The 13564-nt window shown below is 44.2% G+C and overlaps 1 protein-coding gene across 2 annotated transcripts in view; it reads right to left on the bottom strand.

The window, feature by feature from the left end:
- PEPD (peptidase D) overlaps positions 1–11995 on the bottom strand; it is a 220681-nt gene extending 208686 nt beyond the window's left edge. The window contains exons 1-3 of one of the 2 annotated variants that reach the window (XM_065416423.1): positions 11952–11995; positions 3701–3884; positions 672–799 (exon numbers count right to left, since the gene is read on the bottom strand). In XM_065416423.1, coding sequence (XP_065272495.1) covers positions 672–799; positions 3701–3884; positions 11952–11995 — 356 coding nt within the window. The remainder of the gene's footprint in view (positions 1–671; positions 800–3700; positions 3885–11951) is intronic. The other variant, XM_065416424.1, reaches the window with a different exon arrangement.
- Positions 11996–13564: the final 1569 nt, after the last annotated feature.

Here is a 13564-nt window from a genome sequence, read left to right as displayed (position 1 = left end):
AGCAAAACAAGCTGGTGCTTGGGGCGGCACATTTTTAGGGGCGGCATGGCCGGCGCCAGAATGCCGCCCCTAAAAATGTGCCCCGGCCGCCCTAGCTAACCTCCGCTGCCGCTCGCGCACCGCTACTCCCCCTCCCTCCCAGGCTTGAGAGCCTGGGAGGGAGGGGAAAAACCGGCGCCCGCGCCGCGGGCACTCGGAGTCTCCCCCTCCCTCCCAGGCTCTCAAACCTCCCAGGCTTGAGAGCCTGGGAGGGAGGTGGAGAAGCAGCGCCCGCGCCGCGGCCACTCGGAGTCTCCCCCTCCCTCCCAGGCTCTTCGCGCGCCGCCGCTCCCCCTCCCTCCCTCCCAGGCTTGAGAGCCTGGGGGGAGGAGGCAGGGCTGGGGATTTGGGGAAGGGGCGGAGTTGAGGCGGGGCCGGGGGTGGGGTAATTAAAAAACGGGGGGGGGAGGGGCGGCCAAAATTGTTTTTGCTTTGGGCAGCAAAAATCCTAGAGCCGGCCCTGGTTTAAACAGAAGATTTCCAGTCTCCAATGTGGTTAATCCAGCACCTTTCACTACCATTAAAACCCACTTTAAGAACTGAAATATCAACTGATTACATTATGCACACAGTTAACAGCCAGATACATCAGAATTGTAAAATAAGTGGCTAGATTGAAAAAGATGTCTTACTTTCCCATCCAAACTGCATAGCTTTCAGGGAGCTTGGGGACAAAGACAATGGATTTTCCAGTATCAACATCAATTGCTCCATAGCAGTCTGGTTCAGTTACTCCAAAAGTCCAATGAAAATAAGATTCCTATATAAATAAATCAAATATCATTACTTTATCCCTCAATCACCCCACCCGCAAAATACTAATACAATACACCAGCATACTAACAGTTCACTAATATTAACTCCTATTTCTGTGGGCTCGAATAAGAACGTTTTTGTTTTGTGCATCACATTTTTGTAGATTTTGTGATAATTTAGACCTCATTTCATTTCACAGTGATACAAACCTTACTTTGAGGTACTGGCAAGGTCCAGGAACTAACAATTATTTCTTATATGGCATGTTATTGTATAAAATAGATTCTTCCTTAAGGCTTACAATCTCAAACAAGATAAAACAATAGCAAGAAGAAACAGCCAGTCAAGAGACAAGACAAGAGCAAAGCCTATGGGCACATTGTGCCTGTGAGCCACAGCCCTACATTGCAGCAGAGTTTGGACAAATTAGAGGGGCGAAGAGTGAGTTCCTTCAGAGAGAAAGAACCTGTAATAAAAAAATGGCACAAGATTATCAAGACCTGGAATCAAGGGATATTTTGCATTGGGAACAGAAAGGAATGGACAAAACTCAAAGATGAGGCAGAGATGGAACAACAAAATTTGTCAAAGATGGGTTGGTGAGGCAGAGGCAAGAGAGATTGGAGAATAAGCCTCCACAGATTGTGTATCATTCTCCCCTAGATACCAGACAGAATGTATTAAGCAGCCTGCTGTCATAAAAGATAAAATTTACTCCCCCCCCCCCGCCGCCTTTCTTCAAAATGTTAAAGTTCAGTTCACAGAACTGAAGCAGTACTCTACAATTCATTTTATAACTGGCAAAGCAGAAAACTGTCCGCTGTAACAAGAAAACCTAACTAAGCTGGACTCTAGCTAAAAATCATTCAATTATCTTCATCATCTAATGACAATCAATGATGTGTTCAACGTGAAAGTAACAAGTAACAAAATCCTGCTTGGGCCAACAAAGAAATAACTAATACATAAGTACCTGTGTAAGTTATAATTTATTAAGTTTAGGTCCTACGTGCAAGTTAAAATACATATCCATGCTCTTCCACAGCTTGGGTGTGTTCACATCTGGCATTTAAACCCACGTTTATATTTGTTGGGGGAGAGGGGGGGGAAAAAAATCAATAAATTAGTGAAAGATTTTTAACCTGTGTTAGACCACTCATATTTAGCAAAATGCACAGTCAGGTAGAAGATTACGGCTTCTATAATCCAAGCCAGACAAAAACTAAGCAAGTCTGAGACCTGGTCTACACTGTGGGGGGGAATTGATCTAAGTTACGCAACTTCAGCTATGTGAATAATGTAGCTGAAGTCAAGTAGCAGAGGGGTAGCCGTGTTAGTTTGGATCTGTAAAAAGTGACAAAGAGTCCTGTGGCACCTTATAGACTAACAGAAGTATTGGAGCATAAGCTTTCGTGGGTGAATACGCACTTCGTCACCCACGAAAGCTTATGCTCCAATACTTCTGTTAGTCTGTAAGGTGCCACAGGACTCTGTCACTTTGTAGCTGAAGTCGATGTACTTAGATCCACTTATCGCGGTGTCTTCACTGCGGTAAGTGACGGCTGACGCTCCCCGCATCGACTCCGCCTGCACAGGGCCGGCTCTGGCTTTTTTCCCCGCGGGGGGCGGGGGAGGGCGGCCGGAGCCCTGGGAGGAGGGTGGTGAGCCCCGGCGGGGGCTCTGCTCTCCCCCCAGCGGCCAGAGCACAGGGGGCAGGGCGGCGAGAGGGCGGCGAGCCCCGGCCAGGGGGAGGACACCGGGGGGGAGGGCGGCCAGAGCGCCGGGGGGAGGGCGGCGAGCCCGGCCGTGGCCCCCCTCTCCCCGGCGGCCGGAGCGCCGCGCCGCCTCCCTCCTGGTGCCGCCCCAAGCACAAGCTTGGTGGGCTGGTGCCTGGAGCCGGCCCTGCGCCTGCACCTCTCACTCCGGTGGAGTACCGGAATCCACGGGAGAGCGCTCGGCGGTCGATTTATTGCATCTTCACTAGACGCAATAAATCGACCCCTGCTGGATCGATTGCTCCGGAGGTAAGTGTAGACATGCCCTTAGGATAAAGGCTCACTTTCTACATGTACTGTTATTATCAAATATTTATAATGCACTAGTGCCTAGAGGTCTCAACCAGGTTGGGGCCCCATTGACCTAGGCAACGTGAAAACATATAGTAAATAAGCAATTAAAAAGAAGAGCAACCCTAAGCCATAGAAGTATTGTTGTTACAATGGTTAATCTAGGGTTTGAAGTAGTCAGTAACAGTAAAAGCAATGCCTTTTAAACAGGGTGGAATGTACTAGGCCCTGATTTTTAAAGGTATTTAGGCATTTCTGCACTCAGCCTAAATCAGTGTGTACACAACTACAGGACAACAGGGTTATAAAATAAGTACAAAAATACAAAGTACTACACTACTACTACTACTATTAAGCACTGGAATAGGCTTCCTACAGAGATTGTGGAATCCCCATCATTGGAGGTTTTTAAGAAGGTTGGACAAACACCTGTGAAGGAGGTCTAGGTTCACTTGGGCCTGCCTCAGAACAAGGGTCTGGACTTGAGGGCCTCTCAAGGTCCCTTCCAGCCCCACATTTATGAAATTCAATGAAATCTCATTTTCAAAAGTGATTTAGGCACTTAGTCTAAATCCCATCAACTGTCAATAAGATTTTGGCTCTTAGGTGCCTACATTCCTTTTGAAAATGAGATTTAGGCTCCTAAATCAGTTAGACATTGCAATGCGGAGGACAGCAACACCTCAATACATTTAAACATCTGGCCCCTAGTCTAAAATAAAGGGAGGGAAAAACTCAAAGAAAGAGAGAGAAAGAGAGAGAGAGAGAGAGAGAGAGAGAGAGACGAGCTTAGAAAAGTAATTCAAGAGTTGTTTCTGTATAATGAACTTAAATCTTACCTGACGAAAGACAATGCCAGTATCAGTGCAGTATCTTTGGGCTTCCTCGCCACCCTGCATCAAAACAATAGCATTCTTCTGGACGTCTTTATTCCCCCTTAATCGATCACAAAGCCGTTTTCTATTCAAAGCAAAGAGTGCTGCGGGCACTTTCAGCGTCTCATTTCCCAACCAAAAAGATGGTCTAGAAAGGATTTAAAAAAAAAAGATAACTGTATTGCAAAATAATATACTGGTTAATATCGAGAGACACAGGGTTTATTTGAAGTCTAACAGAGAAGGAAGTCAAACCTGAAAAAAGTCATTTGTCCATCACAACTGGACTAGGTTTTAGGATTGTAGAGAGAGAGAACCCTGTAGTTACAGTGCATGGTATTGCTGAGAGGGAGTATGAAATATCAAAACTTAAGTCGTACAAGTAGTAAATGATAAATAGGTGCTAAAAATAAATATTGCTGGCTACAGTTATAGTCCGTAATGTGACACAGAAGTTAGCTTCCTTTAAAGAAAACAGAAGTGATTTTATTTGGGGTGAAGGGAGACATGCAATAAATTACAACAGTGTTAGTCTGCCGAGATATTTGAAATAAGAGCAAACATGGGAGAGAGAAAAATATGAGTTTTGAGAACAATAGAACTGAAAGGTTACATTTAGAATGGGACAATTTCTTTAACAAATATTACACAGCATCTGGGAAAACCTACAGAAGCTGAACGAAGGACTGCCTAGAAAAGATGGCGGTTGAAATGGCACACAGAATGACAACATTTTTGATACTCCCTCACTATTTGTATGTATATACGGGATTTCAAAGACCAGCTATAGTTTTCGTATAGATGGACAACAGGAACGTAACCTAAAGATCAGTAGCCTACTGTTACACATGACTGTGTGTTTCTTCATAACTACGTGAGACCATATAGCAAATTGCTGTGCAAAAGCAAAGCCTGGACAGTCTTTTAGAAACTTTCTTCAATGGTTCAATTTGTTTGAGTAAAATTTAGTATAGAGATACACTTCTTTAAAAACAACAACAACAAATACCCTAGCCAAAGGGTAGCTTTACATAAAATTGATTTATCCATGTTTAGATAGTTCTTTTAGCTACATCTTTGGCCCATGTGAAGCTAAACGAGTTGTTTTTATATGATCATTCATTATTTTGCCCTGAATCTTAAAGGAACTGCTATTGTCTATGGCTGAGTGAAAGGAGAAGGGAGAGACACTAGTTAAATAACTCAGGTTTTTAAAATACCATAAATATATGTTGCTGATTCATAACCAGCTAAAAGGAAAAAAGTCTAAAACAGTATTCCTCTATTTTATATTTACAACAGGGAAAAGGTGATCTGGAACTTCAAAACTGCAGTATTAATAAAAACCCAGGATTAAAGTTCAACTAGTTCAATATAGTTCAACCTCTTTCCAGACATCTTATTGCGCGTATTCGTCTCAGCAGTTGGAGGATCATTTTTTACATTTACAATATTTCTGAGAGAGATGATAGTGCTCAATTCAGCCACATTGTTACTACGCTACACTGTTGCTCAGATGAAAAAAATTAACCCACATTAACCTGAGAGTATTAGAGCAATGCACCTTCACATATTAATTATTATATGGCTTTCATGGAAAATTACACGTCTGAAAGGTAACCTTTGATTTATAGCTGTGTAGAACAAACTTTATAATCAGAAATCTAACCCACAATTTCTAACTGCAGATACAGCATAAAGAAGCTAATAAAATGTTTTATGTTTTATTTTTTATAACACTGATATAACAGTGTAAATTTTAAAAGGTGAAAGATAGAATACACTAATCCAGCTTTAAGACTATATTATATAGGAATTTAGCTGATGATGCATAAAGCTCAAATCTGATTATTTTATTTACCTTCTCCCACAACCCCAGCAACATGCTACGTGATAATTACAGGGACCTATGAGTCACTAGCTATGCAGCACATTTGCACAGGAACACTGGGCAGAAGCACAGAATAAGCTTTCATTGGGGGCTAACTCCAACCATAGGAATGATAAAGCAAATCCATTCAACCTTAGCAACAAATATCCTTAATCTTCAATAATGCAGTAAAACTTAATTAGAACTAAGGCCAGTTTCTCAGGTGTGGCTGCGTACATTGCACTGCATTGTTTTATAAGGGGGCTATAAAACCGGTCTATACAGCCCAGGCAGGATCATTGAGTACAAGACTAAGGCCAGGTCTACACTACCACTTATTTAGGCATAACTTATGTCACTCAGGGATGTGAATAAGCCACCCCCTGAGCAACATAAAGTTACACCAACCCAAGCACCGGTGTGGACAGCATTATGTCAGTAGGAGAGCTTCTCCCGCCAACATAGCTACAGCCTCTTGCAGAGGTGGATTTATTATGCCAATGGGAGAGCTCTTTTCCCAGGGGCATAGAACATCTTCACCAGACGTGCTGCAGTGGTGCAGCTGTACTGATGTAGTGCTTCTAGTGTAGACTGGCCCTATAGGAGTGATCCTAGGAGACATAAAGCCAATGCAGGGTCTCTTAAGTCACACGAAAATAACAGGAGTACTTGTGGCACCTTAGAGACTAACAAATTTATTAGAGCATAAGCTTTCGTGGGCTACAACCCACTTCTTCGGATGCATATAGAGTGAACCATATATTGAGGATATATATATACACACACATACAGAGAGCATGAACAGGTGGGAGTTGTCTTACCAACTCTGAGAGGCCAATTAAGTAAGAAAAAAAAAAAAAACTTTTGAAGTGATAATCAAGATGGCTCAGTACAGACAGTTTGATAAGAAGCAAGTGTGAAAATACTTACAAGGGGAGATAGATTCAATGTTTGTAATGGCTCAGCCATTCCCAATCCCTATTTAGCCCTGAGTTGATTGTGTCTAGTTTGCATATCAATTCCAGCTCAGCAGTCTCTCCTTGGAGTCTGTTTTTGAAGTTTTTCTGTTTTAAGATAGCCACCCGCAGGTCTGTCAAAGAATGGCCAGACAGGTTAAAGTGTTCTCCCACTGGTTTTTGAGTATTATGATTCCTGATGTCAGATTTGTGTCCATTAATTCTTTTGCGTAGAGACTGTCCGGTTTGGCCAATGTACATGGCAGAGGGGCATTGCTGGCACATGATGGCATATATCACATTGGTAGATGTGCAGGTGAACGAGCCACTGATGGTATGGCTGATGTGATTAGGCCCTATGATGGTGTCACTTGAATAGATATGTGGACAGAGTTGGCATCGGGCTTTGTTACAAGGATAGGTTCCTGGGTCAGTGTTTTTGTTCAGTGATGTGTGGTTGCTGGTGAGTATTTGCTTTAGGTTGGGGGGTTGTCTGTAAGCGAGGACAGGTCTGTCTCCCAAGATCTGTGAGAGTAAACGATCATCTTTCAGGATAGGTTGTAGATCTCTGATGATGCGCTGGAGAGGTTTTAGTTGGGGGCTGAAGGTGACAGCTAGTGGTGTTCTGTTATTTTCTTTGTTGGCCCTGTCTTGTAGGAGGTGACTTCTGGGTACTCGTCTGGCTCTGTCAATCTGTTTTTTCACTTCAGCAGGTGGGTATTGTAGTTTTAAGAATGCTTGATAGAGATCTTGTAGGTGCTTGTCTCTATCTGAGGGATTGGAGCAAATGCGGTTATATCTTAGAGCTTGGCTGTAGACAATGGATCGTGTGGTGTGTCCTGGATGGAAGCTGGAGGCATGTAGGTGTTCCCCACACACAGACATCCCCCCCTCCGCTGAGCCCCAAACATCTTCAACTGGACCCCCCTGCAGAGTCCCATTACTGTTGCATACAGAACCCTCCAACAAGCCCCTGTGCATCCAGATCCCCCCCACACCCAGATCCCCCACTGAGTCACCCACACCCAGACTGCCCCACACAAAACCCTCTCAACCCACACCTGAATCCCCCCACACTTAGATCCTGCCTTGCTGAGCCTGCCTGCCAACACCTGGTGCACCTGGCATGGAGGGGCAGGGCCCTGGGGTGTTTCTGGGGCAGGCCCGGTCCTTGAGCTGTGTCAGGATTGGGTACAGTCTCACCGCTAAATCCATGTCCCGGGGGTGGGGGCGGAGGGAAGCTGCATAGTGATCTCCCACCTCTGTGCAGCCAGTACCCTCTGCTCCCCAATGCCATGCTGGAGCCTTCATATTTATTTGACAAATAAAATTTGCAGAATTTTAAAATATTGTGTACAGAATTTTTAATTTTTGGTGCATAATTTTTAATTTTTTGGCACAGAATGCCCTCAGGAGTAAACTATCAGTCTACATACAACTACACTTGCTAACTTAATTCCGAGCCATTTTACAAAGGATCTTTTACTAGCAATTTAATATATTGTCAAACATGAATTAAAATAAGGATGAAAATGAATTCATCTGAGAGCATTTTTACAGACATACAGGCAAAGTTCTACCCTCAGTTGCATCTAAAAGATGTCACGATTACATTCCACTAAAGTCAATATGACTGCATGGATATAACTGGCAGCATAATTTGGCACTAATACAAAACTGTGGTTTCAAAAAAAATATTACCACGTTGGACTTTACTTTGTGGCTTCTAAACAGAGTGAGATTAGCGGAGAGTGCTGGACCCCCACAGCAAGGTTTGTAGGACACAGCAGGGTTTGGGTGAACGTTTTTGCAAAGTTCTATTTAGCTCCTCAGATTCTTTGCTGAACACTTTATAGAGTCCACAGCATGAATTCATACAACCTTGCTAGGGAAGATATCAAATGTCCAGACTGAAAATTATATGGAGTACAAAGTTAGGGATTTGAGTGCTTTATTTAAAATAAAACAAAAACAAAAAACAGCTTCCATTCTCTGCTATCTTTGTTCACTCACTCTTCCCTCCCAAATCCCATTTTTCCTTTTCTGAGCTTTTCTTACTACAAGGATGGCTAACTTATAGAAAGCTAGGCTGACTGACTATAAAGGGAGCAGTATCCATGAGAGTTTTCCCAATAGATGCAGGATCAGCCTCTGTGCATTCACGTCTCCTATTAACTTCTTTCCATCCTTCATTTTAATCATGTCTTCCTCAGGCTAGTAACTGCACAGAAACTCAATTGTTGCAACACTACTAAGAATGTAGCATGCATTATCCTTTAGTCGGTTTCCTTTTGCACATTGTGACACTGGAAATGCAACTTGTATAGTATTTAGGAATGCAACACTAATCAAACCCTTCTTCAAATGCAGAATATAAAAGTCCAACAACTATCAGCTGCATTGCCAACTAAAAGTTGCATGACAGGCTGCAAAACTACTGACTTAGTCCTCTTTGCATATCTACATCAGCAGCTCAGAAACCAAAGATGTTTTCTTCAAAAGCTGTTATTGTGACTACACGTCAGGTATGTTATAATTATTGTTTAAGTGTTTCTTACACTTGTACTTTAAGCAAATATAAGATGCAGAATGAGGAAGGTTAGTTATATGGATAAAATTAGGCCCCAATCCTGCACATTTACACTTATCAGTATGTCATTAAAGTCAATGGGACATGTGGGTGTGTGGGGGGCCATATTTGCTACCTGACAATACTACTAGAAAACATACACAGTACTAATATCTTTCTAGAAAGATCTGCAAAAATTCATTTAACAACCCGGCAAAAGAGATTACTATTCCACCGAGTTCACGTCAGAGACACATGATCAAAAGGTGATTAGAACAATAGCTGTTTACTTTACTCTGTACTTTTATTAAACTGAAAGTGAAACATAGCTAGAACAGTAAGCCACATCGTTTTTTAAAATGTCACTTTCTTTCATCTCAGGCATTCAAACCTTATGTGAAAAGTTTATGTATTTCAGACAGGTTAGGGTTACCATATTTTAATTTTAAAAAAGGAGGATGCTCCACGGGGCCCCAGCCCCACCCCAACTCCGCCCCTTTCCCGCCCCCATGCACAATGTGCTGTCAAATACACAGAGTAAACCAAACAATCGAAAAGAATATTTTCCTCACCGCTAATCTTTTAATTGCTGTAATCCTAAATATTGCTTGTAATTATAGTAGTCAAAAACTTCATCAATTTTAAATTGATGTCCTTTTAATCTTCCTGCCTGCAACCTACTCTCTTTCGCGCAAGTTGGGAGTCTGCCATTGACTTCAATAGAAACATGTGAGAGCCTTTAAAAAAGGAACTATTTAACTGTGAGGGGGTGGGGAGAGAGAAACTTCACAAGATGCTGATTTTCATGCAATCATACAAGATTTATGAATGCATTTCCAGAGCTACCTTTTCTTGTTATTTGGAGGGAGGCTCCCTCATTTTGATACATTTAATGGCTTATTTAAAAAAAGAACTGTAAAATGGTTTAATTTTGTTATAAAAATTGAGCTATGATCAGATTGCCTACTCAGCACAAATCTGTTTCTAAACACAATTCACCATACTTCCTGCAACCTAGTGGAGCTCTCATTTCCACAGGCAAGTTAATGTTAAATTTAATTGGTACTAATCCACACAAGTTGAAGGAAATCACATGATATGCTGTACAAATGATTAACCCATTTTACAGTTTCCCCCCTCGTAATGAAATTTTTTGCTTCGATATTTCAATGAGACATTTAATATCTAATTAACTTTAATTCTCTCATTTTCCAACTTGAGACTTTGCCCCTGTATTTCATTTCATCTGATAAAAATGATCCTCAGCATAACTGTGATGGCACTACAAAAATAGTTAAAACTGCTTGATGTCAAGGCAGGCATGTTCAAAATGGCCTTAATGTCCATTTCACATAGACTTCTGTGTGCAAGTAATTTACAGAGACCCTTTTAGCCTTCAGGATTTTAAATCTAAACACATTTATTACGGCAGAGCAAGAGCTCTGCTATAGTTAAGTTTACATATAACTAGGGCCCTACCAAATTCAGGGTCCATTTTGGTCAATTTCACAGTCATAGGATTTTTAACATTGTAAATTTCATGATTTCAGATATTTAAAACTAAAATTTCACAGTGTTGTAATTGTAGGGGTCCTGACCCAAAAAGGAGTTGAGGGGGGTCTCAATATTATTATGGGGGGGGGGCTACGTACTGCTACACTTACTTCTGTGCTGCTGCTGACGGTGATGCTTGCCTTTAGAGCTGGGGGCCCAGCAAGCAGCAGCTGCTGGCTGGGAGCCCAGCTCTGAAGGCAGAGCCATCACTAGCAGCAGCGCAGAGGTAAGGATGGCATGGTATGGTATTGCCACCCTTCTGTGCTGCTGCCTTCAGAGCTAAGCCCTCAGCAGCCGCCACTCCCTGGCCACCAAGCTCTGAAGGCAGCAGCGCAGAAGTAAAGGTGGCATGGTCTAGAATTGCCACCCTTACTTCTGCACAGCTGCTGGCAGGGCACTGCCTTCAGAGCTGGGCACCCAGCCAATAGCTGCTGCTCTCTGGCTGCGCAGCTCTGAAAGCAGCAAAGAAGCAAGGATGGCAATACTGCAACCCCCCTATAACTTGCAACCCCTCTGCAACTTCCTTTTAGGTAAAGACCCCCAATTTGAGAAACGCTGGTCTTGCCCATGAAATCTATATAGTATAGAGTAAAAGCACACAAAAGACCAGATTTCACCAGTCTGTAACGCATTTTTCCTGGCTGTGAATTTGGTAGGGCACTAAGTATAACTATAGATGCATAAACCTGGGGGTCACTTTGAAAATTCAATGCTATTACTATGTCACATACCAGAGCAAACCAGACTTTCATTGTGACAACAACAGTAGAACTCACACCCACGCTACTCCAAGCGCAAGACTTCAACAGTTGAGTTACAGGAGAAACTCCTTTGTCTGACAGCAGTACAGGGCCTATGACACACAGCTGAGCAGCTCTCAATCTCTCAGAAAAAGTGATGCTACATACACTAGCTGCCCACAGCACCACTGGAGTGAAGCCACCAGGGCAGAAGGCCACCCCCAATACAACACGGGAGAGGGAGTTTTGACCACGGACACAGGCGCCAGCCACTGCTCTTTACAAGCTGCCACAGGCACTTTTCGTGTCTGTCCATGGCCAATATCACAGGGACTCTCCTGAAACACCTGGCTCAAACTAGCAGGAGGCTGTAACTCAGCTAGGTGGGTCAGTCTGCAAAGGGACTAGGAGAGGACCTGGCCTCGCCTCGCCTTCCCGGGAGGGGCAGATCCGCCTCGCCTCACCCCGCCGGGGCCAGAGCTGGGTCAGGGGGTCCCGCACCGGCTGCCGGAGAACCGCTACTTACCCCTGAGCTGCAGCCATGTTGCCTCGCTGGACTTCGTCTGTCATGTGATCCGCTGCCTCGTCAGCTGATGGGGCGGTGGCGAACTCGCGGACGTCGGCTCCCGGGGGCTGGGAGCGCGAGGATGGGGTGCCCCCGCCGCTGACAGGGCTGTGCATGGGGGGCCCGCTATAGGAATTCCTCCTTCGCACCCTCCCCCTTGCTCGAAGACAGCCCGGCTCTGGCTTGACGCAGGGGGTAGCCGAGCGGGGGGGTGGGGGCGCTGCCGGCGATGCCACTCCGGTGGGACCGTTATAGCCGCGCTGCCCTGCTCGCGTGACTGGGAACTGGAGGAGCGCGAGCGCCGGGCCGCAGCCGCCTGGGAAGGGTAGCGTCCCTGGGGCAGGTGCGCGTGGAACCCTGCCTGCTGCGCGCGAGCGGGGCCCCGCAGAGGCAGTGGAGGGGCGACAGATGCTCCTTTGTAAGCCATGCCGTGAGCCCTGCCTTCGGTGGCCGTGCACTGGCCCTCGCCCTAAGAGCAACGCGGAGCCCTCGGCCCAGAAATCTCGGGGCAACCCTTTGCCCTAAGCCTCAGATTGTCTTACTCCTCTAGTTCCTAGAGCTGCTGCCTACAGCGCCTGGCTCTGGGGACCAGCCACTGACTAGCCCTTCCCCAGGCCTAGCCTGCTACCCCGTACAGCCCCCCTGAGAGCACCCTGCTTGGCTCTTACAAATCCCAGAGGCCTGGCTCACATGATTTCAGAGAAAATCCCAGGCACAGGTAAATGATGGGACTTGAACCTCTTAAAGGCCCAGCTCATCCTAATATAGGAGGAGTAGAATTCATCTGTGCAAATGAGTATACATTTGTGAATACTTCCCTGGTCAAGAGATTGCCTAATAAGTGTGGCCTCTTGTGTCGGTTCCATTGTACAAGAAACAGGCCAGTTGAAACTATTAGTTTTCTCTATGCCAAAAGCAACAGACTAGAAATCTACCTTTTACATGAATTGCTTTCATTTATAGCATAGAGGTCACTGAAATAAATGGCTATTCAAAAATTCCATTAGAATGCACTATAGCAGTATAATCCCTTTAACATTAAGAGACCCTTTTATTCTGTATCTTGTGAAACTGAGAACTTGTTTACCCATAATCTTTAAAGGCTTGATCCAATGTCCATCAATGTCAATGCTAATGTTTTCACTGACTTCAGTGGGAAATGGATCCAAGCCCTAAATCTGGTCTTTTGATGAGACAGACACCTCTCAGACTACTTCAGAACTTGAATTGACTTTTCCTTGCGCACAAATAATAAGCTACCTGTAGAAACTAAGTATTATTGTGCTAGGGGTCAGATAACTATCTGTAATACAGCAGCAATAGAAAAGACCCAGAGGCATGAACTACAGTTTAAAGCGTGACAGACCTCTTGCGTGACTTGAATAAATTCTTTAGATTAGATGCCTCTCTAAAATAGTGACATATACTGTCAGGAGCAGGCAGTTGTTTATGTACACCACTGTCCTCTACTGGATGGAAGCAGAACTGCTCAATTGTGAGTCATAGGCTTTATACTGATACACTGATAAATGGGCTGGTAACTACCTGTGCTTTTAAAACAATGACTGACTGTA

This window comes from Emys orbicularis, chromosome 14 (genome assembly GCF_028017835.1).
Source record: "Emys orbicularis isolate rEmyOrb1 chromosome 14, rEmyOrb1.hap1, whole genome shotgun sequence".
Classification (NCBI taxonomy): domain Eukaryota; kingdom Metazoa; phylum Chordata; order Testudines; family Emydidae; genus Emys; species Emys orbicularis.
This window is presented reverse-complemented; position numbering and strand designations above follow the sequence as displayed.